Raw genomic sequence first — 27,602 nt, 5'->3', positions numbered from 1 at the left:
CCACTATTATATTTAGTACAAAAACTGTTTTTAAAAACAAAACTGTAGTTTACGAAAGCCATCAAAAAACGAAAAAAAAGTGAAAAAAAAACCGCGCTAAACCTCCCAAAACTTCAATCGCTTCTAATTCAATTATTTGTTGCCATATGTAAAAAATTAACCCAGTTTTGTAATCTGCGTGAAATTTTACGTTAAATGAGCACCAAAAACATAACTTTGCTTCACAAATAAACAAAACATTGACAGAAATCTGTTTTCAAGGGTTTTTGGGGTGATTTTCAAGAAACTTTTTCGGGGCGACACCAGACAATTTAAAACAAATTAAAAAAAAAACATTTTTCACGAGGATTAAAGCTATTAAAACGTCAAGAATGAAAATTAAATTTGGCAGATGACAGATTAATAACAGGTACCTTGGAGGCATTGGCGTATCATATAGCAATATTCCCTCATTAAACTAATTTGTTTCCATTAGGTAAAATGTGACTTCAATCCATGTTGTTCACCTATTATGAGTGTTATTAATGACGCAAAAGCAAAAGCACTCGCTCGGTGTTTTTTGTTACCGACACACAAATAATTAAATCATGCCCCCTGACCCCAGTTGATTCTACGCTCATGTGTCAACCCTACAATCAGTGTGGAAATTTGCTAAGACCTACGTGCTAATACGTAAAGTCATCTTTGATTAATATTAAAAAGAATCACTCTGCACATCAATCGAAAGAGCAGCTCGATATCTATCAACTGGCCAAATCTCAAATCAATACGTTTTCTTAGTAAAGATAATAATCTAATAGATTATACAGATTTGTGTAGTCGGCTGGCACCTTGTCAACGTGTGTCTGAACTCAACGTTTAAACGTCAAATAATTGAGAGATGTTACAAAATGACAGATATCCAGACATACGATCTCAGAGTTCCAGTAAACTAAATAAATAATTCAATTCATAATATTTGCTCTTTTTTCCGATGTTTTTGACCCGGGAATCAAAATACATTACGCTAAGAACTCTATAATTACTCAAATGCAAGTTCAAACCACAAGTGAAGTGCTTTTATCAATTTTTGAGCATTAAAAATTCAGTTATTGTTTTCTAAACTAATTCATTTATTTTTGTTCGTTTACTGGTGACATACAACGCTCGCTGCGCTTGCCACCACAATAGTGTATTTTCTCATTATAAATACGACCCATTTTCACCTAGTAATTAGCAGAAAGTTGCTAAAATTACACAACAAAAGATGCTAAAAAAAAGAAAAACCTTCTACTTTTATACCAGCGAATGTCAAGGTAGCGCAAATGATCTATAAAGCGCTAATTTAGTGACTTTTAGTTCGTCAAGTTTGCCACAACGGAGAATAAAGTTTCCGCATATCAACGCAGGCCTGCCAACACATTAAATGTGTGCCTCTTACATGAATTGCAATTTCATCAGATTAGTCATCCGTGTTTGTAGAGAGCTTTGCAAAAACAATACATGAAATTCATAACAAGAGAACATTACGAACCGAAAACGGTCACGTGTATCTACAATCGTAGATAAGATATTATCGATAAATAAAATAAATAATGTTGACATGTGGAGACACAATAGAATGACGAAATCTCCAATAAAACCAAAACATCTTTTGATTCTTAAGTCGTCAAGGAGGCTTATTATAAATAGTTGGTAGCTACAGACAGGGCAGTACCACGTTAGTCCCGTTCCGCAGCCAACTTGACGAGCTCGACGTGATACTGCCCTCTCCTAAAACCTCACATTTTAGTGACAAAACACCGCAAAAGTACCAGAAAGACACTCACCCATATATCGGCTTTAGGTCCATCGTATTTGAGGCCTTGAAATAGCTCCGGGGCTGCGTAAGGCGGCGATCCACACCACGTTGACAACAGACAACCTTCCGTGAACTGGTTACTGAAGCCGAAATCGGCAAGCTGTCGAAACAAACTGTCAAAATGTCACCAGTGTGATCGAAATTTTACCTTGATATTTGAATTATGGTCCAACAATAAGTTTTCAGCCTTTAAATCTCTATGAACTACCCCCTGAGAATGACAGTAGCTTACGGCCGAAACAATTTGACTAAATATCCTTTTGGCTTCGTCTTCTGACATTCGGCCTTGCGCCACCAAGTGGTCTAAAACAAACAAAAATTAAACAACGTTCACCCTGTATATATAACCTCACCAAAAATCTCCCCGTTACTGGCATACTCAGTCACCATATAAATAGTTTGGTTCGTTTCCATCAGCTGATACAGCCGTGTTATGTGTGGATGTCTTAGTTTCTTCAGAATGGCAGTCTCTCTGAATATTTTTGTTAAGTTTTCTTCATCTAAAGCAGTCTTATCTATTATTTTAATGGCCACCTGTAACAAAAATTGTGTGGGTAACATTCAATCGAACTATTTCAGCGCCATCTTGCGTCATTCCGGCAAATCTCACCGCCAGACAGTCGGCGGTGATTTTCAATTGTTTGATTGTCTCTAATTTGCGGAATTGACCTAGTAGGCCTAAATTGACATTTGCGAAGAAACGACGACGGGATTACGCAATTGTTTCAGTATAAAATTCAAATGAGAATCACGGGAATTAGTTTTGATTAGATATCTTGATTGTTATATTTGATGGAAATTTATTATTGCAAGAGATAAGGTGGATATTGCTCTAGTGAATGTGTCAGGATTAGCCTACTTAATTTATTAGGTAATAAAAACAATTTAACGATGTGTAGTACAACTTATAATCTTTTGTTATTATGAACAGTGTTGCTCAAGTTTTGCTTCCGTAAAGGCGTAGGTTTTGAAATTTCCGTCGAAATTGATAAGAAAAATGGAAGTGTGACAATTGAGATGATTATCGCGAATTTTTTGACTGTGTGGTGATTAGGTGAAGAGTGGCCAAGTTGATTTGATCTTTATTAAAAAAGGATAATTAAAAGACGGTTGGTAATATCAAGCGATTTGGCTAAATAAAAGTGATAAAAGCTTCAATGTCAACGTGAAAATAATTAATTTTTATTTTGATTTTAGTTTCGTGAAGCTTAAAAATGTCGGCCTGTCGAAATTTAAGAAAAATCAACGAATCTAAAAAAATCCTTCCTTTTGAGGCTCCAAACGTCTTTTGAGCCTATTTAAAAGTTTTTTCTTAATTTTCTTGTCCAAAATCCAAAAAAATTAAAATTCAATAAATTCAATAAACCGAAAAAATACAAAAAGTTTACACAACTCGAAAATCCCAAAAAATCCAAAAAAATAACGCAAACAGTCTACAGAACTCGAAAAATCCCCACAATCCAACAATTCCAAAAAACCCAATAAATCCCAAGAAAACAAAGAACGCAAAAAAACCATCGAATCCAACAAACATAAAAAACTCAAAAATCCAATAAATACAAAGAACCCAAAAAGTCAAAAACCCCAAAGAACACAAAAAGACTACAAAACTCAAAGAATCCACAAAATCCAAAAAAATCCAGGGAATACAAAAAAATCTAAAAAACCCAAAGAATCCAAAAAGGAACCCAAAGAGCTTATAGAACCCAATAAATCCTAAAAAAAACAAGTTTTATAAATCCAAAGAACCCAAAGAATCCATAAAGCCCACAAAAACCGTAGAAATCCAAAAAAAAACGCAAGGAGCCCCAGAATCCAACATTTTTAAAAACACTTTTCTTGAATTGGACTGGACTGGATTTTAGTATAATCCTTAGCAAAATCGAGATAATTTTGTAGATAAAGTCACCCAATATTTAGACCACAAAAACAAATTGTGAGTCAGGAAAGCCACAAACAATTACAACTGACATCATCTTTGCCTATTCTTTATCAACTCATTGCACCGAAATTTAGTGCAAAAAATAAGTTTCCGCCAATAAATAAGTAAATCTTATTATCTTAACGAGATAAAAAAACAATACAAAGTAATTGTTTCGAATTTCGCGCCTCGTCGACCGGCTAATGCGGCGCGAAATTTCAAAATCCGTCAAGGAAGAGATCATTTCCACTCCGCTCCGCCGCGATGGATTGACCCATTTTCCACGGTATTGTTGGGTCGCGCTTAAAACGCAGATGTCCTTGAACCCTAACCATTATCATCCCATGCAATAATACTGTTTATACACTTCGATAAATCCACATTTCTTATCACTTCTTATCGTCGAACTTTATTATGATATAACCGGTTCGGTCCCGGTTTCTCTTTTAATTTTTTTAATTCGACTAAATCACCTGCTAATCAATAAAAATAAATTTGTTTGGTTGGTATAATTCCGACTGTCTCAATCATCGAAATCCCGTCGCTTTGATGTCGTTATTTTCAAAATAAACACCACTTTAAAGACTGAAGAAAAAATTCTCGTGGTAGGAAATCAATTCGTTAGGAGTATTGATGTTAAGTGGAGTCAATGAAATTGCCTGGCCTAAATCGGTATTGGCATGACTGCGGTTGAGATGAGAAAGTGCCCCCGATTAGCAGTGGCGTAACAAGGAAGGTAAAAAAAGGGAAATTTTGGCGGTGCGCTTATGGTTTATCGGTCTTGACCTGCGTAATTTAGACTTGTTTGTGTGGAGAATAAAAAGAAAGTGGGGCCGGGGGTCTATCCGGAATGATACGATGATGATTAATTGCAGTAGATATAATTTTAAGTGTAATTTTTCCTTAATTCCCCATTCGTTGATTTGATTGTCTCTTGTTGTCCTTTTACATAATGTACTACTCGTTTTTTTTCAACTTGGTTCTCAGAAAAATAAAAGCTATTCTAACAAAAAACAACTTTGAGGATTAGAGAAAAAAAAAGATAATTTTGGAGAATTCACGAGATAAAAATACTCTTTTTAGTCCTTTATACTCTTTTTTTTTAATTTTTTCTTAAAACTAAACTCTATTTCCATCATTTGCATGACTCTTTTATTAGATTGTTTTACCTCTATTCTCGTTTTTTCCTAAAATTAAGCTCTCCTATCTTAATTTTTTTTGTGTCTATTATTATCTTTTTTTAGTTGCTTGCTTTTTGTAGTTTTCTTTTGTTTTTTCTTTACTTTTCTTCAAATTGATTAATCGTCATCGCTTCCTTTTCAGATTATTTTTCTTTCATTTTTATTCTAAAATTTCTCTTGACTCTTTAATTGAATTATGTTAATTCTCCTATACTTGTTTTCTCCTAGAATTAAGCTCTTCGATCTCTAATTTTCTTAAGTCTTTGATTCAGTTTTTTTTTTGCTTGGTTTCTGACTTCTTGTATTATTTTCTTATGTGTCTTCTTTATTTTTCCTCAAGCTAATTAGTCGTCTACGCTCCCCTTTTATATTCATTTTATACAATTTTTTTTCCGAAAATTAAATCTTTCTTCCTTCATTTTTTCTCTTATTACGTTATGTATTTTATATCATCTATAATTCATTTTTCCTAGAATTAAGCTATCCTATCTTCAATTTTCTTGTGTCTTTTAATAGCTTGGTTTCTGAATTATTATCTGCATTTTTTTCTGTTTCTTCTTAACTCTTCTTCAGACTGATTGGCCGTCAACCTCGCCGTTCATATTCTTTTTCTTTAATATTAAATCTTTTTTCCGTCATTTTTTTAACTCTTATATTATATTACATATTTTAAATCATCTATTTTAGTTTTTTCCTAGAATAAAGTTCTCCTATCATCAATTTTCTTGTCTTTTATTTTCGTTTTTTAATTGATTAATTCCTGCATTCTTGTATGTACTTTTCTTCCGTTTCTTAACTCTTTTGTAATCTTCTTCACATTCGTACAATTCCTCAAACTGTCTTCGATTTTCTTGGGCTCTGCACTCTTTTCTTCTATCAAATTTTCTGAACTTCTTTGGAGCTCCTGTGATTTTTTTATTATTATGTTCGTTGTCGTTTTGTTGCTTTATATGTCCTTCATTCTCTTGGATTCGTGAAATTTCTTGTTCTTCTTGTTAATCAGATCAATTTATCAGTGTGTCTTCTTCTAGTGTCTTCAATTGTTAATCCTCTTCCCTAACATTCTTAGTTTTTCGCTCTTATCTTCTGCTTAAATCCTTTTCTCCAGTCCTTCTTTCTCTCCTTGATTGTCTATGTTCCAAATTCACCTTTTCTCTATTAAAATCAATTTTATAGCTGAAATAGTGAGGTTAAATTTCTTATTCCAAATGATGTCAAGGACAATCTGATCATGCAACAATAAAAGAGAAACACAGTGGCCCGGTGTCCACCAAGTTTCAAATCAAATGTTTTGATTTAACAGCTATCAGTACGGTCTTATCAGAGACATGCATATTAATATGCCCAGCTTTGATTTAGTAATGAATCTCCTAGTAGTGCCCATCCCTTAAGATACGCCACTGTGTGTTAAAAAGACAATAATAACAGTGCTGACAACTGCCAATTAATCAATCACCGTAAAAACACCAAAAATCAATGTCAGATCGTTATCACCGCGATTATCCCCGTCGATCGTCAATTCCAGGTCAACCTCGACGAAAAAAATAGTTTTTGCACGCCTTCCAAAATCAGATAACCTCATTTTTTCCAAAAGCACCCCGAAAATAAATCAAACGTTTCGTGCCGTCTCGATTTGTTGTCAAATCAGTGTCAATGCCCCCACTCATCTGTCATTTTCTCCCCATTCAATGGGGGTGCAGTAGGAGAGGTCAACAAACTCCACGAAAACAATCGGCAAACGTTGTAAAAATCAATTCGTCCTTGAAATTCGATAAGACAACACGAACGACATAACCTCCAAATATTTACATTGCGAATTAACAACTCGAAATATCTGACGTTCGTTCCAATAAACACCGTGTCACGTTGTTTTAATTAATCTAAGGAAAGGGGGCGACGGTGACATAACCTAGCAATGAAAGGGTTGGATCGTTTGGGGTTGTTTGAGCTAAGAGGCTGCGGCGATAGACAAAAGACAGTCAATTTGAGGATGAAACAAACGATTTACTATGACATTTGGTGTGTTGATGTGCGAATATTTACCTTGGTTCTGGTGACAATGTGTGTGGCCAGTTTGACCACGGCGAAATTTCCTTTTCCTATTGTTTTTTCGAGTTCATAGTAACCAACGCGCACTAATTTTTCAACGTTTGACGATTTCGCGGACATTTTTCACTGTATTTTGTTGTCAGGTCGTCACCAAATAATATTCTACAGGCTACTAGATTTTAGTACGTTGATTCACATGTAGATCTCGCTCGACGCTTACGTCACGTGACGTCACGGGTACATTACGAGAAGAAATTACCGATAAGATCGATGCTTTGGAAATTTTGTCATTTCAACGACTGATATCAACACAATTCGACATTTTTACGTTCCCTTTAGACCGAAAACACCAAATACGCCACCCAAGAACCGCAACTCAATTAACAGACGTGTATTGTGGGCTGCGGGACCACAGGCGCACGAATGCAAACTCATTTATTATTTTTGTGCTGTTATCAGGAAATATGGAAATACAAATCATTTATAACGGAACAAAAATAAATGTGTTAAGTCGAGCGTTTAATTAGCAATTCTATCACGATCGGTATTTTACAAAGAAACAATTGCTTCCGTGGGGGCATAGGCGTACGTATTTGCACCGGAAGAGGCTTTGATTTAATTATTCTCGAAATATATTGATTTGTATTATAAAAAAAACAACCCAATTTTCTTATAAAAAAATTGGGGAGTCGAATCGGTCATGGAAATCTGGACGTATGTCGGTAATACGTTTAGAGATTTGACCTGCAAAATGTCAAAATCTAAAAACTAACAGCCTTAAAACCTAGAAAATTTTACTTGAAGTCTAAAAAATTTAAATTTGAAACCACTAAAATGCTAACAACATTAAAAATTAATAAATGTTAGCTGAAAAAGCATAGTGCAAATTAAAACATAAAAAAATAATCAAAAAATGAAAAAAACTAAAATCTAGCACATTTTACTTGAAGCCCAGGAAATTTTACGTCAAAAACGTCATTTAAATCTCATTTAAACCTAAATATGTACTGAGAAACTAAGAACCTTAAAACCTAGCGAATTACAAAAATTTTAATGCAAATTTATCAGCCCAGATTGATATTGAAAATCTGGGAAACTTTAGAAAAATCTAAAAACCTGAAAAATTGTCAATTTAAATAGACGTCTGAGAGTCAAAACCTATAAGAACTGAGAAACCCGCAACTTTTAAACCTGATAAATGTTGTCAAAAAAAGCTCAGTTGCAAATTTAAACAAAAATATAGAAAAAATTAAAACCTAGCAAATTTTACTTAAAGCCTAAGAAATTCTAATGCAAACTTATCTACTGAGATCAAAGGCAAAAAACTGAGAAACTAAAAACCTTGAAACCTGATAAAATCTACGACAAAAATGTCATCGAAACGTCATTTACACCTAATAACAGAAAAACTGACAAACTAAAAACCTAGCAAATTTTATTCAAACTTACAAAAATGTAATGGAATTTTATCAGCCGAGATTAAAATATAAAATTTAAAAAACTTTAGAAAAACCTAAAAATCTGAAAATTTTTACATTGAATTAGATGTCTGAAACTTCAAAACCTAAAAACTGAGAAACCCGCAACCTTGAAACTTAACAAATCTTACTTAAAATTCACCTGAGACTCAAAACCTCAAATAAAAACACTAAAAAACTGAAAACTTTAAAACCTAATAATTGTCTGATAAGCTCGGTTGTGAATTAATACCTAAAAAAAACAAAAAAATTTAAACATAGCAAACAGATCTAAGAAAGTCTAATGCAAATGTATTTGCTAAGATCAAAAGCAAAAAACTGAGAAACTAAAAACCTTAAAACCTGACAAATTTTACATCAAAAACGTCGTCTAAACATCATTTAAACCTAAAAACTGGGAAACTGACAACCTTAAAACCTAATAAATTTTACTTGGGGCCTAAAAAATTGTCAGCTGACAGAAATAGAAAATCTGAGAAACTTTAGGAATACCTAAAAACCTGAAAGATTTTACATCTAATTACATGTCTCAAACTTCAAAACCTAAAAAATTTTACATCGAATTACATGTCTGAAACTTCAAAATCTAAAAACTAAGAAAGTCGCAAGGTTGAAACCTAACAAATTTTACTTAAAAATTCACCTGAGAATCAAATCCTCAAATTAAGCCACTAAAAAACTGAAAATTAAAACCTTATAACTGTCTGAATAGCTCAGTTGTGAATTAAAACCTAAAAAAAAACCAAAAAATTTAAACATCGCAAATTTTACTTGAGATCTAAAAAAGTCTAATGCAAATGTATTTGCTAAGATCAAAAGCAAAAAACTGACAAACTGGAAACCTTGAAACCTGACAAATTTTACATCGAAAACGTCATCTAAACATCATTTAAACCTAAAAACTGGAAAACTGACAACATTAAAACCTAGCATATTTTATTTGCAGCTTAAAAATTTTAATGCAAATTTGTTAGCCGACATCGAAATAGTAAATCTAAAAATTTTTTAGAAAAACTTATTATACATCGAATTACATGTCTAAAACTTCAAAACCTAAAAACTGAGAAACCCGCAACCTTGAAACCTAACAAATTCTGCTTCAAGAATCACCTGAAAGTCAAAACCTTAGAAACTCAAAGAATTGCATGTAGAAAACATTGCCTAAAAATAAACACTCAAATAATGAGAAACTGATAACCTTGAAATCTGACACGTAATAAATTCTATGTAATAAATGTCACCAAAGAATATAAAATTATCTCCTGAAAAACTGACAACGTGACAACCTTTATAATAACAGTGCCAAAACCTAACTAAACACTGTTCCCCGCGTGTTCCGCCCCTGGTTTCCGTGTATTCCCCGCCACAAAATATGAATAAACAATTGCACACCTCTGTCCCCGAATGTACTCGTGACGTCACGGGATGACGGTGTCGGTCATCGCGCTCTAGATCAACTGCATGCGACAATGCATAAATCTTTGATGCGGCTTGTACCAACCTCTTTTACGTCACAAAGGTTTCAAAATTTTCTCACTAATTAACGTGGAATCGATTGAGGTCGTGACATTTCAATTTTCCAAAGATTTCTGGAGAATCCCTTTCATCATTTCCATGTAATTTAATAATCTTTCATTCAAGGAGCAAAAGCGGGGGAATCAATGAAACGTATCTTCAGGAGAGGTAATTCGGGAAGTTGGAAATGAGATTTTGTTGGGGAGCGAAATTTGGTGGATGCGCCGAAAAAAAAAATAGTATTCCAATATGTGTAACTTTTTAACTCAGATTATTATGCCTAGTTTTCTTAGTCATTTTCCTATGTTCTATGCATTTTTTTTGTTGAAAAGAAAACTAGCCATAATAATCTGAGTTAAAAAGTTACACATATTAGACTACTAAAATTCTTTGAGTTAATTTAAATGCGTGTATTTTTAGAAGTCTGAGATAATTTGAGCGTTTGTTCTGACCCTGTGAATATTCGAAACCTAGAGAATTAATTTCAAATTTCGCGCTAAACTCGGCCGGTACAGCCTGTAAGTTGTCTTGTCAAATTGTGAGTCAAAATCATTGAAATTTCAAACTTTTCTAAGAAAGTCGCGTCAATATAAAGTAAAGTTGTCATTATTAAAACGAGAATTTAAAAAGCCCCCGAATTATTTAGTTTGAAACTCAAATGTTATGTTGGTACGGATGAATTCCCCAAACTCACATGTTGCGCACATGCTGTCAACTTGACGTCTCCTCTTAACCTCACTTTTTCACCACATCAACAAAATGGGTAAAAACCACCGACACTCAAAGAAAGTGAAATCAGAAAAAAACAAAGTGCACATAAAATCGAAAACAAAGTTTTTACCAAAAGGGCAAAATGTTACCAACACTGCTTTCAAAATCAAACCAATTGTTTTGCAAGAACAACTGAAAGAACGAGAAGACTCAACTTTAGTCAGCAAAAAGAAGGCGAATATTGACGTAAGTCCCACTCAAAGTCATCGAGACAAAACAGAATTAAAAATTATGATCGCAATTGGCTGTGGAATGAAGTCACGTCTGTGCTAGATCGATCGTGTTGTCCAACAAACGTCAAAATAAAAACGCGTTTTTATAATTTCAGGAGCTCGTTTCGAAACTGAAGCACTTCAACGACACCGTTAAGGCCGAATCCTGTCAAGATCTTAAAGATGTGGTAACATTGAACTCTCTGGAGACAATCCAAGTCCACCTCTCTGCAATCATCCAAAATTCGAGCGCCCTCATCCAAAACAGGGAGCGGAAAGTCCGGAGAGCTGCAGTCAAACTCCTCCACGCTCTATTTGAAAAAGTTTCAGACAGTACACTGAGGCCCTTCTTTGGGTACATTTTAACGAATCTAAAGTGTGCAATGACTAACATTAATAAGCACATTCAGGAGGACTCTCTTCTGCTTCTCGATGCCATTCTGGAGCACCGAAGCCCCCTTATTGCCGAGAATTTCGACGTGTTTTTCCCAAATTTTTTACTGTTGATTTCAAAAATGAAAAATCAGTCAAATGAGAGGAGCCTCAGCTTGAATTTAGAAGGGAAAGTTACGAGTGTGAAGTGGAGGGTGAAGGTGCTCGCCAGGCTGTATGGGGTCCTGCATGCGATGATCGAAAGAAGCCTCAAGAAGAACACGAGTTGTACTAGCTCAATTGGCTACACGAACGGGACTGTTTTTATTCCCCTTTATGAAGACATCGCGGTTTTCGAGGCCCGCGATTCGGGGCTATTTTCAAAGAGTTCCAACATTGAGAACAAATTTGATGGGCATATTTTGAACTTGACTCAACTTTTACACGAAATCTGGATGGAGATAGTCCCGGAAAAAAACGCGAAAAGGGGATTTTCAGGGACAATTTTAGGAACCGAGGAGTCCATCGCTATTTTCGTTGCCGTGGTCCACATTCTGCGGCTTCTCCAGGACTACGTCCAGGAATCTGGGAATGTTAGCGTGAATAAAATTGTTTGTAGCCCTGCTATAATGTTTTTTCCAGGAACACATCTTTTCCCAGAGCAAATGCGTCTTATTCCTGGACTCTCTAATGTTGAATTTTCCGTACAGCCACAACAAGAAGACTTTAGATATATCCAAAGACTTCCCGAAGTATTTTAATTTGAGCAACGACCAGAACTGCATCGAGGAAAATCTAATTGTGCTCTATTCCTACGTGACTTTGAGGATAAAAAACGCGAAAAACAGCCCAAAACAAAACTCAATCAACGGTTATCTTCAACGTAAGATTTTGGAGCGGTTCTCTCCCATGACGGTGACCATTCCTTTTCTAGAATGTTTAAACTCCCGCTTCCGGCTCACAGCTACCAACTTCACGTTTTTGATGAACATCCTGAGGGAGATCACCCTTGAGCACCCTTTTCTGTGCCGGAAAATTGGAGTGAACGAAACAGAGCTGTTAGAAATGATATACTCGTTCTACAGCAACGACAAAATCCCAGAAAAATTCAAAAACGATATTCTCGAGATTTTGATCAATTCCAGGTGACTTCTAATATCAAGTTCGTTTTAACATTAATTTATTATTTTCAGAATACAAAATTCGCAAGCGTGGATGGAAAAACTCCCGAGTTTCCTCTGCGAAAAGCGCGTTTCCGCAAGACTGATCGATGGCATTTTAGACTTGTGCAGAAAAGGGAACGAGGCCGTTCAGGAGGCTGTCAGAAGATCACTGAAGGAGATTTTAGGTTGGTATCACTTTGGGATCACGTGAGCCTTCTGTTGGTACAGCCAATCGTACTCAGTGTTTGAACCACGTGATTTTGTTGTCTCAAAAATATGAACCAATAGAAAGGCGCTTTGAGGATCACATGACTGTAAAACAAGTTGGACGCCATTTTATTGGTTGTACAGTTCTCTAAGCAGCCAATCATACTCGGTCTTTGAACCACGTGATTTGGATGTCTTAAAAGTATGAACCAATAGAAAGGCGGTTTTGGGATCTAGTTGTACAATTCTGAGCAGCCAATTGTTCTCAATTTTCGAACCACGTGATTTTGGTGACTCCAAAGTACGAAGTGATCCTTTTAATTTGTGATCCAGGCGGCTTTGGCCCAAATTAACGTAGGTCTCCTGCTAAAACTTTTAACAGTTGCATGAAATAACAATTGTTACATCCAGTCGATCAGTAAAACACTTTAAGCAGCAGTTTAGTAGAGGCTTACCGTTTTAGCAGAAAGTTTTTTGCCAAGAATAGTAAATTTGAGGTTATGTCTAATTTCGTAAAGTAACTCTCGACATGACTTGAAACAAAATCCCATAGCCGCTTAGATCACAAAATAAAATGATCACATGTTATGAACCAATAGAAAGGCGGTTTGGGGATCACGTGACTGTAAAACAAGTTGGATACCTTTCTATTGGTTGTACAATTCTCTGAGCAGCCACTTGATTTTGATGTCTCAATAGTACGAACCAATAGAAAGGCGGTCTTCGCATCACATGATGATAAAACAAGTTGGACAAATGTTTGAGCCGCCAATAGTGCTAGATCTTCGAATCACGTGATTTTTTTGCAGGGAATTTACCGAATCTGGAAGTCTCCGATGCGGCGGATTTGGAAACGCCGTTTAAAAATTTAGCGAGTATTTTCTTCTATTTGCCAGAACTGGATAAGGAAGAAATTGGGGAGATGAATAGAATTGTGTGTGCTTATCCCGATTCGAAATTTTCTGGGCATTTGAAGAATGTTTTGGATTTGAGATGTTATATGTTGAAATAAATCATTTTTATCGAATTTATTATGAAAAAAACACAGCTGATACATATAAGACAAGTTACCTTAATTATACTGATAGTGAAAATTGAAAATCTGACAAAATATCAATGACAATAGCAATCAGTAATAACATAGACTAGATATAAAATTTAAATACAAAATAACAAGTATAGATATTTTAAAGCTCGTTTGGCAAACTAATTCCAAAAAATTCGTATACCATCGAAAAAACCGGCAGCAAAAGAAGAAAACTGTATTGAAAAGTAGTAAAAATCTTATAAAAAGTGTAAAAACGGGATTAAGATTACATTTTTGAGACACTTATTGTCTTCAACCAAAAATTACAAAACAGTACGTCCATTTTAATGAATTGTTCAGAAGCCTTAGATGTATCTAAAAATCGGCGAAATGTAATCAGTCAAGCCAAAGTTTGAAGAAAACTATTTCATTCCCATCAAAGACATTAATCGGATCTATCAAACTGAGAATTTCGGGGTCTTATAATACTGCTAATGAAACATTCATTTATCAAAAAACGTGTAGCGTAGTTTCCAAAACAAACGAAATACAGTCGATGCTAGAGTCGACCGCTGACAATTGACTATCAATAACAAAAGATGTTCATCACATTATTTATATACAATCTAAAAAAATATTTACAATTATAAACAAAACAATAAAAGTAGCAAGATTGGTTTTTTATTCGATCGCTTTCGACATAAACTCGATAAACCGCTTGGCGTATTGATCGGGATCACAAGTACTGATACCGTCGACGTTTGAGCCGTATTTGACCGTTTTCGCAGCCTTAGCCGCCTGTTTTTTCACCCCGTAGTGAGTAAGAACGTCGATTATGGCGATAAAATAGATTTCTTTAACAGGGGCTGAGTCACAGCTAGGTATGGCATAAATATCCAGTTCGGGGATTATCCCTCCTACAAAAAATTTCATGTGGAGTAGGCTGTGGAAACCTGAAGTCATGTCCGTTCTTAACACATATTAAGCACAGACGTGACGACAACTTACCTTCGTATTGCAGACTCTGTTCTCTCATAAACTGAGCTAAAGCGTTGGGCGAATCTGGCGGAGTATTGAAGCCGAAATTTCGACTTTCTAACCCAGAGCCGGACTCGCTCTCCTCGGAGTCCTGGCCGGCGTTCTCCGACTCCAACTCCCTCTCGCGGGCGAGTTCTTGTTCGCCTCGTTCCACCTCGTGGACACCTGTGATTGGCCGAGTCAAGTTATTGGTGGAGAGTGACGTCATATTTACCCAATAATAAACTGTAGTCCATGAGATGCAACTTCGTTAAGAACTCCACGTCAGCTGTCAAAGTATCCATCAACTTCTGCTTCGCCTCCTCCCCTATATACACTTTCATTTGTTCATTAACAAAATCATTATCTTTGAGCGTTGGTAGGTCTTTTTCTCTTTCTTTCTCCGATGCTTCTCTGTCTACAGTAGAACCCTTCAAATCAAATTTTCGATGTACGTTCAAATGATTTGAGAATACATTTCGCGTTACAACTATGTAGTGTTCGACGTTGTCGACTGTTAAACGATACATTCCTAAATATTGGGGTAACAAAGTCTTGCCGTGCCTTTCCACAATGTACTAAAAAACACGAGTCAAAAACAATTTTTAAATTTCGCGCCAATTATACCGGGTGGTAGTGCTTGAGGAACGAATGCATTCTTTCTACTTCTTCAGAAGTCAAAGTCTTGATCACGAAGAGCTTGTCTGAGCTTAGGTAGAACTTAGCGCCGCTTTTGCCGCAAGAATCGTCTGGCAAGGGTTGGGATCTAGGAGACAAAAATACGGTTGGCAATACTGGTAAAACGGGGATTTTCAGACATATGATTGGTAATAACTACATCGATGCAATGGTTTAACGGTGGTACCAACTTAAAAGAATTACAGTATTGCCACTTGTCATGTCAGTGGTACCAACACTAAGTATTTTGAACTGTTTGCGTAATTATGACGCTATCAGTGCAAAACCATCAAGATTAGATTATGATTTAATTCTATAAGATTTCTATATTTACACATTTCTTTTAACTTTCAAGTGCCTCATATTGACAACAATGTAAAGATGAGCAAAATCTCAGTTAATCTCATAACTGCGACGTTGCCATAACTTGAATTTTGATCATGTCGGGTGAGTTAATATCTATCGCCAATGGTACCAATATTAGAATAGTTTATTAAAATACATGTCTTATGAGAAGTGTATTTTAACAATTTTGTTATAAAAACATTTTGAAGTTGCCTTATAGGAATATTTTCGTATAGCGATCAAGTTGGCGAAACGTCATTCATTGAATGAATTTGATAGTTTTGATAAGCAATTGGCAGTAGTGCCAACTGACAAATCAGTGCTTTAGGGAGTTTCTTAAAGCATCGGAAACAATGACAAAAGACAAAAAACTGGTATAAATAAATAATAAGCCCTGACCTTGCAGTTGTACCAACTCTTATCAAACAGCGTTTTCAGTACTACAAAACCTGTCATGATTATTGACTGATTATGTCATGTTACATTCCGTCATTCAATATTCATGGTCATTGATTAAATTACGTAAATTCTTGCTTGCTAACTCTTCAAAAATTTGGCTGAACAGTGTTGCCAATCATAAAAAATGACTCATTTATAACTTCCTTTGCACCATTCTAATGACGCCACAAATGCAACTCACCTCGTTAGAGACTCTTTATAGTCCAAATCATCAATTCCAAATCTTTCTCTAATATTCCTAAACACCAAAGGGCAGTATTCCTTAACCTTAAAATGCGACGACATGTTCTCTCTAAAAATAAAGAGATTTTAGAGTTTTGTTTGGGATTTTGGGCCCCCCTACTTGTTAAAGAGATGGTTGTCTATCTTGATCTTGGAATAAGACTTGAAATCATCGGGAAACAGCATGACAGGGATGGTAACATGCATCAATTCGTTGATCTAAAAACAGCCCCCTTAGGTCAGTTTCCAGGGTGAAAATCACATACCGTGTGGTTGATGCCCCACATGAAGACCGACAGAAACGGTTCGTTAGCCCTAAAAAGTTTAACTTTTTGGTGTTTCACTCGAAAGTGCTTCTTTTTGAGCTTTGATAGCCCTGTTGACATCTTCACTGTTTGTATTCAAAACGACCACGAACCTAAGCTCTATCTGACATTCTAAATTCACAAACTCGACCGGTTTACCGGAATTGAAATTCCCTCGACGGTTTTTCTAACAAAATCTAATTTTGTTTAGACACACACACCTTCATTGATTAGTTATCGGCAACAGTCGGCAACTATCGTCTGTCAAAACTTGACGCACGCAAAGTCACTAGTTTCATTCCAATTTTCGTTGTTTTATAAGATTCGTGAGGAGTGATAGTGGGACTGCGTCAGGTGAGAGTTGTGCGACAAGGGGGCTCCACGATTTTGAGTCACGGGGTTGTTTTTGCGTCACCGTCCTCAAACCTGACACAGTGAAACTCCCTAAGATTGTCAATTGTTGTCAAATGTCAAAGTGAAGTAGTTCGTCGTGTTGACTGTCATGATCGTCGGTAGTAAAATCTCGTAAAAAATGTTCAGGAATTGTGTGAAATTGTGAAAATGGGTGCTAAAGACTCCAAACGGTCGTGTTTACCCTACGAAGATGCCGTCAAACGAAGTAGGTGCCAATAATGACAATTGAAACTCACCTGTCAGTTTTTGTTACATCATGTGACATAACTACGTAAATATTATTGTTGTTAACTTAGCAACAATTGAGAATATTCCCGAATTCCCGAACTAATTAATCCGATTACGCTCCCACTACGTGGCCATTGTTTAATTCCCTTTAATTGATTAATAAATTAATTGTCTACAATGACTAATTCCATTATCGAATCTCGCTTTATCTTCCAGTGTCCGATGAGGAGTACAAGCGAATATGCGAAGCCTTCAAGCGCCTGAGCGGTGGCAACCAGCTCCTGAGTAAACAATGCTTCATTGTCCACGTCCTTGGAGATGGGGTCCCTCAGGCCATCGCGGAGTGGCTTTACATAGCCTGTGGGGGCACCCCCCGTGGGATTGCTCTCAAAGACCTGATCTGTGGCCTTGTCCTGCTCACTAAAGGCAAACAGGACGAGAAAATCCGCTTTTTGTTCACTCTATACTGCAATGACTCTGGGACTCATATCACCAGAACTGAGTTCTACAACGCCTTGCAAGTCGAAGGGACGATACCACCCGACAAGCCCAACAGACCCAACATCCTGTGGGAACGGACAATGCTGTCTTTATTCCCCATTGGCCAGGACCGGGTGACTTACGAACATTTTAGTGCGTGGATTCAATACAATAAGGAAGCAACGATATTATCTAAATGGTAAGACTCCAAGGGGGCGTGTACCACTCTGAAGGTCACTCCAAAGTGAGGTTATGCACCCAATTGTGGTAAATAAACACACAAAAAAGTCGTTAAATTGTGAGAATTTAGTTACATAACGACACTTTACTTGCGAAGATTTGTTTCCTTATTCGGATTGTGTAATCTGCGCTCAAGGTCATGGGAAAGTGGGGTTAGAAAGGGGGCGTAACGCCGGAGCCCTATGATCTAGGCGGCTTATCGATCCAAGGACATGCAAAAACATGCTGAATAATAACAGCGCACTTTTGATTACGAGCTTTTTTAAATCGAGGATTTTTCAAGGTCGCGATAAGTGAAATTATGTGTTTAAATTACACATTACTATGAATTTACGAGGTACGAGCTCGAAAAACAAAATAATTGGTCTTTCGGTTCCGAGAAAGTTTCTCAGGCGGAGGGAAAATATTCTGATCATAGTAGGCAATGGTTTCCACAGCCTACTACGTTTTTATTTAATCAATATAGTATATTATACCGAGGGTTTAAAAAGTAGCACCTTCGTGGTTTATCGTCTTTACAATTCAAGCGGTTCAAGGCCGGTTGCGACAAATTCGTGTACGCAACAAGAGGGTCACATCAATTTTCTCATTTTTTATTCATCTCGTTTTAGTCGTTAATTATTTACTTTTTTTACTGATTTCATTCAGGGTCAATGTTACTTAATAATGTTACGAAATTTGCGGTTTTCAGTTAGGTGTCGCGACCACAAATTAAATTATCGGTCGAACATCCTAATTTGCTTAATAATCGCCAATATCATTTCATTTACTCACCGATAAAACCTTTTAATTTGATGACTAATTTGCCTTTGTTCAGTCCAATCATACGTACAACCAAAAAACAATTTAATCATATTTTCCGTGACAAACAAATGACTAAGATAGTTATCGATTGGTATTTTTGTCAGGACAACAGGCCTACCAACAAAAAAAAAGTTCATCAGCCTCCTAAATCTTTCTCTTTGTCTTTCCAGGTTGTTATCCAATCCCTGCGTATCTCTAAGCTCCGAATTAGAAGCACCAACTTTTTACCAGACCCTCGCGGGGGTTACTCACTTAGAAGAACAAGATATTTCCGAATTGGAAAAATGTTTTTGGACCCTCCAAAGCTCATCACCTTCGTGCCATCTCGATTTAAATTGCGTTCGATCTATGGTCTGTCCTCCTATTCCTCTAACAGCGTGCGAAGGGTAGGTACCCCCTAAGAAAGACTCTAAATTAAAAAACAAATTCTAGATTGTTCCTCGCCCTCGATGTCAACCGCGATGGACACGTAGATTTCAAAGAGCTCTGTTGTGGAATTTCGGCGGCTTGCAGAGGACCAACTGCTGAGAGAATGAAATGTGAGTCATGAGAATCAAACGTCTTTATCTCATGTTTGTTCTTGTAGTTTGTTTTAAAATATTCGATATGGATAGAGACTGCTATTTGAATTCGGAAGAACTACGACACATGGTTCAAACTTTATTGTTCATAGCCAACGACAACAATAAATTCAATAATTTAGAAGGGACTTTTAGCAATAAGGGAGACTCGAAAATCCCCGAATCTTTGACAGACAGGTTGGACGACAAAGGCGGTTTGAGTCAAGAAGAGTTTCTAGTTTGGAGCGTCGAAGAGAATGGATTGGTTGAACCAATGCTGGAGCTGTTATTTCAAGTGTGCCATGTGTCGTTTGTTTTGAGGCCACACTGTAGACACCACGAGCATGATATTGGTTAGTACGGAAACCTGGAAGTCGCGACTTTGATTGGTGGCACTGATTCCACTGTGACCAACTGTTGAAAAAAGTCACAGCTTCCTCTGTAAAAATAGTTTTATCTGTTTATCGTAAAATTCAGTCGTTGCGATAAACGGGTTTATTTCGTCCAAATACAATGATAAAATGCTTGAAAGTCAATGTTAACAAATGAACGCGGTCATCTGTTTGTTGTTTTTTCTCCGAGATAAGAAATTCGTTTGTTAGGAAACGATTTATTAGAGTCTGAGTATTATGTACTTAAAAAACATTTACTTATACGATAAGCGTTAATGACACAGCTTTTTGAGTAGGTGTTATCAAATTAGAGACAATTTGATCCTTTAATTTAAGGGAAAACTTGATCAAACTTGGGCTCACTATTCTAGACATTTTAACATGATTTTCTATGAATGACCTATAAAACCATCGTGTTTCACAGTAACGGGCTGGCTTCAGCGCGAAGAGCGCCGCGGCTACCATATAGGTCAATTTTGGTACTTAATCTCCTCCGATTGGTGGCAAAACTGGCTGAACTACACCACTGCTCCGCGCAACAACCTTGACAATTGCCAGTGCCGTAACAACGACCCCCGTTTAGTCGAAGAAGGCATCGTCTGCGACGAAAGTCTCATCAGCAATGGCACCGACTCCAACGACTTCAATTCCAATAGCATGGAGTCCATGGGGGACCTCCTCAGTAAAGGGGACACCTGCAGTATCGCCTCGAGCTCGGGAGTCTCCAGCAGCTCCGGTAAAACCCTGAGTACCAAAAAAACGAGAGAAATTGCATGATTTTTGTAGGTACAACCGGTTCCAAAAGGAGCCAGGGAATGCCGGGCCCCATCGACAACTCCAACTTGGTCGCAGAGCCTTTGCACAAAGTGAGGACTCTTACCGGTGAAGGCGGGAGACTGAAAAAAGACACTCCTTTGGTCCAACACCGCGATTTCGAGCTCATCCCCGACTCGTTATGGAAAGCCCTTTCGCATTGGTACGGCGGCCCGCTGCCGCTCCCACGACAAGTTATACTGCCTCCAGGAAGTTGCGACGTTGAACTGGAGTTGTATCCTTTGAATCTGAGCATTTGGATGCACCAATCGCAAGCGGTGGGACCGGCGGCTACGTGGAGCAGTGTCGTCGGCGGCTACGGCGCTGCTGCTCTTAACACGGCGGGAATCACAACCGCCCCCATCTCCTCACCTCGCCGGTATCTTGCACACACTGCCGCTTTCAGTCGGTTAGCCAATGTTCGACAAGTCATAGAGTTTCTTTGCTCGAGGTTGTCGCTACGGATCGAAGATGTGCGATTGTGGCATATTAAAGACAACACCACGTTGTTGGAGGACGAAAATGTTACGCTGCAAGACTTGGGGGTCGTGGATGGAGATAAGATTTTGTTGGAGGTGCGGAACAAGGATTTGACGTGGCCTGAGGAACTGGGGGCACTTGTCGCTGGAGGTAAGAAACGTCGTAGTCTTATTGGCCGCTCCCGTAAAAATTACTACAACTTCTTGTTCTGTAGGTCAACTGCTGATTTCCGAGCGCCGCCCTACGATCAGCCTCCCGCCCGGCGCTACAGGCTTGCACAACCTAGGTAACACCTGTTTTATGAACGCCGCCCTACAAGCCGTCAGTAATACCCGCCCCCTGACCATGTACTTCCAACGCGACGGCCAACTATGCGAACTTAACAGCATAAACCCATTGGGCACGAAAGGGATGGTCGCCAGACGATACGCCGAACTGTGTCGTGAGTTATGGGCGGGGTCAACGAGGAGCGTCGCCCCTTTAAAACTAAGATATTGTGTGACAAAACACGCACCTCATCTCGGAGGAGGTGGCCAACACGACTCACAGGTAAATATACTCCTGTAAAAACCAACCAATTGTTGATGACGGGGCGTGGTTACAGGAGCTTCTGGCGTGGTTATTGGATGCTTTACATGAAGATTTGAATCGGGTGGCGAGGAAACAGTACACGGAGTTGAAGGATTCGGGTGGTAGACCCGATGAGGTGGTCGCAGATGAAGCATGGGTTCAGCATCTAGCGCGAGATCACTCAATCATTACGGATCTGTTTTACGGACAGTTGAAAAGTAAGGTCACGTGTCAGACGTGCGGCCACGAATCTGTGAGGTTCGATCCGTTTAATTTGTTGAGTTTGCCGTTACCGATGGAGAGTTACACGTTATGTGAGGTGTTAGGTAAGTATCTTTTGTTTTACCAACAGGGTTGCCAAACGTCTAATGTTACAGTGGTGAGGTTGAGCGGGGAAACCCCAATCAAGTACGGCCTCCGGTTGAACTCCGAAGCAAAGTACCTGGAATTGAAGCAGCAGCTGAGTCGCTTGTGCAATATAAAAAGTGAACGTCTACTTTTAGCCGAACTCGCTTACTCGCAGATCCGGCAAATTCTCAACGACGAAAGTCGGGTCAATCCGGGAACGGCAACGGAGTTGCACGCCTACGAGTTGCCCGATAACACTCCAAAAAGTCACTTAGATACCGAAGATTTTAGTAATGATACAGGTAGAATAGGTGGCACCACTGAGATGAGTAAGGTAACCCCACGTTTTATGATTCTAGATTTGGAAGTAGCAGTTTGTGATAGCCCCCTGGCCCGCAGTCCTGAGGTAAGAGGTGGTTCGGCCCTTTGCATGCCCAACATTCTATGCTTTAAGGTATGCACGCGCCCAGAACGCCTTTATTGCTGTTGTTTTTTTGTGTGGCGGAGCACAGTGACGTTAAAACAGTCCGAGGTTGGTACGACTGTAATACATATACTGTTCCAGGAGTACCAACTGTTTTTTTTAATTCACCGTGCGGCCTAGTCTGTCGTTGCTTCAGTAAGATTTAATTTTCACGAGAGTGTAGAAATTTCGATAGCCGCTGAGGGCATTTTTCGTTTCGAAATGTTGGCAACTAACCTACACTAACTTATCGTTTTGTGCCGTAAAATTTTTGTTTTTCGTTTTTAGTTGTGTAGGTCGTTCGAGACAGTTTTTCCAATATTTACCGATAGGTGGCGTCCCGCACCAGCGCCATCTAGTTGGGGATACGCGAAAAACTGAAAAACTGTTTACCTCAGTTTTTAATCGTTTCGGTTTCAGAACAAACAAAAGCCGGACAGGCAACTGATCAACGGAGTGATCTTGAAAAAAGCCTCAATTTCCACACATTCCTCAATTGACTCGACTAGTTCCGTCAACAAATTCCCCAATTATTTAGTGGCGGTGCACCGAAAGTCGGTCCGACAGGAAACTTACTTTCTTTCCCAACAAAAGAGCAAGCCAAGTTTGTTCGGCTCGCCACTTCTGTTAGGTTGCCATGCCGGAAGCACCGGTCAGAGTTTATACGAGGCGGTTTGGAGTCAAGTCACGAGGCTCTTAAGTCCTCTGCCGCAGAGCGACCAAACTAACCATGCAACGGACTGGTGAGTATGTGACCTTGAGGAGGTGATCCAACTGGTTGGCGACGAATTCACGGTTTTATTCCAGTGATGATTCTTTGGGGTACGAATTCCCTTTTACGTTGAAGGCGGTCCTCCAAGGGGGACAAATATGTGCAATATGTCATTGGACACAGTTCTGCCGGGGCTGCACTTTACACTGCAGCAACGAGTTATTATTAGACCAGTGTAGAGGTAACTTGAATGGAATGTTTATCGCGATTGATTGGGATCCGACGGCGCTACATTTGAGGTACCAGAGCGGCCGAGAAAAAGTACGTGTACGTAACTTCTGACGGTTTTCTATAGTAACGCGTTTTTAGTTGTGGGTAGAGGATGAGACTGTCGGTAAGTGCAGGAAACTGCACACCGAACCTATCGATTTAGACTACTGTTTGAAAGCCTTCACCAGCGAGGAGAGGTTGGAAGCAAAGTACCACTGTTCTAATTGTCAGGATAAGCAACCCGCCACGAAAAAACTCCAAATCTGGCGGTTACCACCGATATTAGTGAGTGAATAAGACAGGAACAAAGGCGGTACTAATTTTTTTTCTTCAGATAATCCATCTCAAGCGTTTCGATTACGTAAACAGTAAATGGGTAAAGACCCAAAAAGTCGTCAATTTCCCGTTCAAAGACTTCGATCCGACGGCTTATCTGGCCTCCGTACCTCAAGAAACAATACTCAGACACTTACAGTTGCGTGAGAAGCATCAAGATCTGGAAAGTTCTTGTGATAGCGTGAAAACAATAGAAGAGAATTTGGAAACGAGCGGACAAACGAACGAACACTCAAAGTTACTGAGCGAGAAGCAGAAGGAAAAGGGGCAGTTGAACAAAGTAAGAGCCCGATTGGAGTCGACGAGTCTGTTGAAGACTCCAATCATTGACGAGCATCTGAAGGATTACCATCAACATAAGCTACTGCCAGGGCAAGATCCGTTCGATTTGAAGTACCAACTCTACGCCGTGGTGGTACGTATCGATTTTCGTAACATCCCTGTTGTTTATTAGGGGGTTTCCAGAGCCATTCGGGGATGTTGAACGGTGGCCACTACATCTCCTACGCCTGCAACCCCAACGGCAACTGGTACTGCTACAACGACAGTTCCTGTCGTGAAGTGTTGACAGACGCGGAGAATTCCTCCAAAACGAAAAGCAATACTCCTCTCAGAAAACGTAAAGTAATAAAAGCTGAAGAAGAGAAAGCCGAAGATTCCAGTAGTCAGACGTTGTTCGACGACGATGAAGAGAGTAAAAAAAGCGAAGATTCAGACAGCTACAAATGCCCTTACAGCGACGTAAAAGTACCGAAAATCGAGACGAGTTCCGCGTACATTTTGTTCTATGAAAGATCAGGCCTCGATTACAAACCTTATCTTCCTGAAGTCGTTTCGAACGGTCAAATTGTGCCTGAAGTCGAACTAGACGAGAATGAATCTGAGTTACGTAAGCAGTTGTGTTCCATTCAGTAAACTAGTTAACTTATGTATTATTGTTTCGTTAAGAAGTTTTATTTGATAAGAGTTGCGAGAAATATATTTTTGTAAATGTGTGCCACTTTTTTTAGATTTCGTCTCCTAAATTGTTTTTATATTATTATAGTATTGCGTTATTGTTACTCCATTTAGAAGAAGATCTATTATTTATGATGAAAATGTATTTAATATTGATGTTGAAATATTGTGATCTTGAAGCCTACTTTGTAAAACACGGTGAGCGTTCTTTTGTTTTAGGGTAAAGTTGTGTTGGGGACGAATCAGGACCGGAAATGCGCCCTTTGTTTCAGTTTTGGTTGTCCTGGTTTGAGTTAACCAAAGATGTATACAGTTGCGTTCAAAAATTGGCTGTTATACAGCAATTTGGGGGTTATTTATTTTACTAGTCTGATATTCTTATCTTATTCCACTAAGTTTGTAAGATATTTATAAGTGTTGCTTTTTTTGACACGGTTAAAATATATTTCCATTAGACATAATATTAATGGTGCCATTACACAATAAAATAAAGCTTGTATATTGTTTAAAATGATTTTTATTTGTACTTTCCAACCTATATGCTTTTCCAAGGTCACGCTTCAAGCGAGCGCGCGAAGCGAGTTATATTGTGCATAATTTCCATTTTTTTTGCATTTCGAGCACTAATAAAACGACCTTGAATCGTACGCAATAAAACGAAATTTTATGTTGTTTTCAAGGACCTTTATATTAATATTTTAACCTACAGCCGCGGAAAAAATCTTAGACGTCATTTTTTTGAAGAGCAAAAACTTGAGTGTAGTCTGTGCTTTACTGTCATTGTCATTACTGACGTTTAAAACATCAAAAAAATAGTACAGAGTGGTATGATTAAAAGTCATGTCCTTGCAGTACTGGAAATACCGAAAATTCTGTCTATTTTGAAATAAAAAAATTAAAACTGTCAAAATTTACAATGGAAAAAATTAAGATTACAAATTCTAAGTGGGGTTTTACACTGTGACAATTCTAAGATTTTTTGTCCCCGGCTGTATATGTTATAAGTATGTATAAAATCATGCGTTGAAAGGCCTTCAGCTTCAGAAAATGTATCACTTTATGTTGGCAGCGCTGTATGTAATCACGTGATCTCAATTTGCCATCTTCCCGCACAATACAATTGCAGCAAGCGAAGCGAGCTATGCCCAAAGTTTCCATTCTACTTTTGTATTTCGAGCGCCAATGAAACGATCCTTTGCTCGCCATTACAATTGCAGCGAGCGAAGCGAGCTGTGTTGTCCAAAATATCCACTCAACTTTTGAATTTCGAGTAACAATGGAACCATTTATATTGTCTACAACGTTTTATTTCAATATTTCAACCTGTATAGTTCTTCAAGGTCACTCGGACGGCCTTCAGCTTCACAAAACTTATCACTTTACATTGGCAGCCCTGTATGTGTTTCGTGGTCTCCAATCGCCATTTTCACATTTCTCGCTTCGCTCGCTTCAGTTCTTTAAAATATCCAAAATTTTACTTCAAGGTCACGCGCATGATAGCCCCCTAGTTCAGGTCATGGTAAACTTTGTTTTGTTTGCTTATCAAATTCACACTGTGTGAAACCGAAAGTGTTTCATTAGAGCACCATTTTTCTAATCTGCAGCTTTAGATAATTGCTAATCCGCGATAATGCTCGAAAATAAGATAAAAATGCCGTTTGTCTTCGCTGAAAATAGTCGCGATTTCTTTAAATCGAACCCCCCAACAGTGATTTTTTTTCTGTGCGTGGTATTCATGACAGCAACGATGTTTTCGTTTACATATTTTATCAAGCACAGTGATAAGATTGTCAACAATGACATTCGACAGGTGAGTAAAGAGTTGGCCGTGGAAAAAAGTCAAGTTGTCATGTTTCCAGAACTGGATCTCTTTAATAAAACAAATGAATGGCATGGAACTCTGCGCTACCAACTTAAAAAAAGTTGTTTGGAATGAAGTTAGCTTCACAGTCACGTTAGATTTGAATTTCACCGATCTGCAGTTCAATGGGAGTGAAGTTGAAGCCTACTACGACTTGAAAGGTAAATTTTCTCATTGGCTAACTATCTAGCACTTCGGTAACTGAGATTTTAGGTTGGCAACCCCTCTGTGATTCCAGTTCTCAACAGTACAGCAGTTACGTCAAAGTCAAGTTTTTTTCACCCATTTCCAACGAAACGAAAGTTTGCGCCGTAATTACAGGACCCCGCGACTTTTTACCGGGGAATTCCAACCAAACGTGTGCTTCCCCCGAAACGGTAATCGCGCGAAATTTAAAAAACTCCCATAACAGAATGTGTTTCTAGACAGAGAATTCGACTGTGATTCTTGAGTCTGGGGAAAACTGCAATGGTACCAACCCCGACTCGATTAAATTACTATTTAACGAAAATGAAGACTTAGTAGTGTATTTGAGTGAGGTGAGGCTCTCATCTGTCAAACTAAAAGTGACTTTTTTGTTTCAGAGCGATAGAAGAGTGATTTTTGTTCGCCTACTTTGGTTTAGCTTCATTCTTTTATTTATCGTCGTCCTTATGTTGATTTACATTATGACTTATCAAAGTCGTACAACCTTGAAGAGTTATCAAATGACAGTTGCATACAAACATGAAGACCCTAAATCGTAAAGAATTTGGGGCAAATTGTTGTGAAGATAGTAAATTATTTTTCTCTGTATTTGTCTGTATTTAAAGACCACCCGCAGTGTTACCACCCACGAAACTAGTAACTTTTATCGTTTTCCTACGCGGCAAATTTTAAACCCGTTACTCATCTAAGATAAGACTCTTATCA

The 27,602-nt window shown here is 38.1% G+C and overlaps 4 protein-coding genes and 1 pseudogene across 8 annotated transcripts in view; 3 read left to right on the top strand and 2 right to left on the bottom strand.

Annotated features, from left to right (window-relative positions):
* LOC148177367 (uncharacterized) overlaps window positions 1-7,366 on the bottom strand; it is a 132,048-nt gene extending 124,682 nt beyond the window's left edge. For both annotated transcript variants that reach the window (XM_088031692.1, XM_088031693.1), the window contains exons 1-4: window positions 6,986-7,366; window positions 2,194-2,374; window positions 1,989-2,143; window positions 1,809-1,940 (exon numbers count right to left, since the gene is read on the bottom strand). In XM_088031692.1, coding sequence (XP_087887818.1) covers window positions 1,809-1,940; window positions 1,989-2,143; window positions 2,194-2,374; window positions 6,986-7,111 — 594 coding nt within the window. In that variant the 5' untranslated portion in view covers window positions 7,112-7,366. The remainder of the gene's footprint in view (window positions 1-1,808; window positions 1,941-1,988; window positions 2,144-2,193; window positions 2,375-6,985) is intronic.
* A 3,278-nt stretch (window positions 7,367-10,644) lies between these two features.
* On the top strand, window positions 10,645-13,736 carry LOC148177366 (testis-expressed protein 10 homolog). The gene is made up of 6 exons (XM_088033178.1): window positions 10,645-10,941; window positions 11,084-11,932; window positions 11,982-12,222; window positions 12,274-12,484; window positions 12,533-12,687; window positions 13,519-13,736. The coding sequence occupies exons 1-6, from the start codon at window positions 10,744-10,746 to the stop codon at window positions 13,719-13,721; spliced, it is 1,857 nt and encodes a 618-aa protein (XP_087889304.1). The 5' UTR covers window positions 10,645-10,743; the 3' UTR covers window positions 13,722-13,736.
* PIP4K (phosphatidylinositol 5-phosphate 4-kinase) lies at window positions 13,723-17,045 on the bottom strand. Of its 2 annotated transcripts, none has more exons than XM_088033179.1 (7): window positions 16,724-17,045; window positions 16,579-16,676; window positions 16,417-16,527; window positions 15,381-15,519; window positions 14,989-15,331; window positions 14,745-14,939; window positions 13,723-14,689 (listed from the first exon to the last, which is right to left on the bottom strand). In XM_088033179.1, exons 1-7 carry the CDS (start codon window positions 16,841-16,843, stop codon window positions 14,418-14,420), a joined length of 1,278 nt encoding a protein of 425 aa, XP_087889305.1. In that variant the 5' UTR covers window positions 16,844-17,045; the 3' UTR covers window positions 13,723-14,417. The 2 variants fall into 2 exon arrangements, with proteins under 2 accessions (XP_087889305.1, XP_087889306.1); XM_088033180.1 differs by having other exon boundaries at window positions 13,723-14,653.
* A 117-nt stretch (window positions 17,046-17,162) lies between these two features.
* Usp32 (Ubiquitin specific protease 32) lies at window positions 17,163-24,867 on the top strand. 2 transcript variants are annotated; one of them, XM_088033177.1, is made up of 16 exons: window positions 17,163-17,381; window positions 17,621-18,083; window positions 19,099-19,314; window positions 19,361-19,467; window positions 19,515-19,841; window positions 20,305-20,616; window positions 20,667-21,323; window positions 21,388-21,722; window positions 21,778-22,069; window positions 22,121-22,393; window positions 22,451-22,497; window positions 22,975-23,297; window positions 23,362-23,587; window positions 23,636-23,821; window positions 23,871-24,287; window positions 24,338-24,867. In XM_088033177.1, the coding sequence occupies exons 1-16, from the start codon at window positions 17,324-17,326 to the stop codon at window positions 24,785-24,787; spliced, it is 4,689 nt and encodes a 1,562-aa protein (XP_087889303.1). In that variant the 5' UTR covers window positions 17,163-17,323; the 3' UTR covers window positions 24,788-24,867. The 2 variants fall into 2 exon arrangements, with proteins under 2 accessions (XP_087889303.1, XP_087889301.1); XM_088033175.1 differs by having other exon boundaries at window positions 22,451-22,545.
* Window positions 24,868-26,244: 1,377 nt separating this feature from the next.
* Window positions 26,245-27,485, top strand: LOC148177363 (uncharacterized; annotated as a pseudogene). Its single transcript, XR_015769775.1, has 4 exons — window positions 26,245-26,851; window positions 26,904-27,067; window positions 27,116-27,229; window positions 27,275-27,485. The product of XR_015769775.1 is annotated as an uncharacterized LOC148177363 (transcript).
* Window positions 27,486-27,602: the final 117 nt, after the last annotated feature.

The sequence above is a fragment of the Gnatocerus cornutus genome, chromosome 3 (assembly GCF_029298725.1).
Source record: "Gnatocerus cornutus isolate USDA-ARS CGAHR chromosome 3, icGnaCorn1.1, whole genome shotgun sequence".
Taxonomy (NCBI): domain Eukaryota; kingdom Metazoa; phylum Arthropoda; class Insecta; order Coleoptera; family Tenebrionidae; genus Gnatocerus; species Gnatocerus cornutus.
The sequence above is the reverse complement of the archived record's forward strand: the minus strand, read 5'-3'. Positions and strand labels throughout refer to the sequence as shown.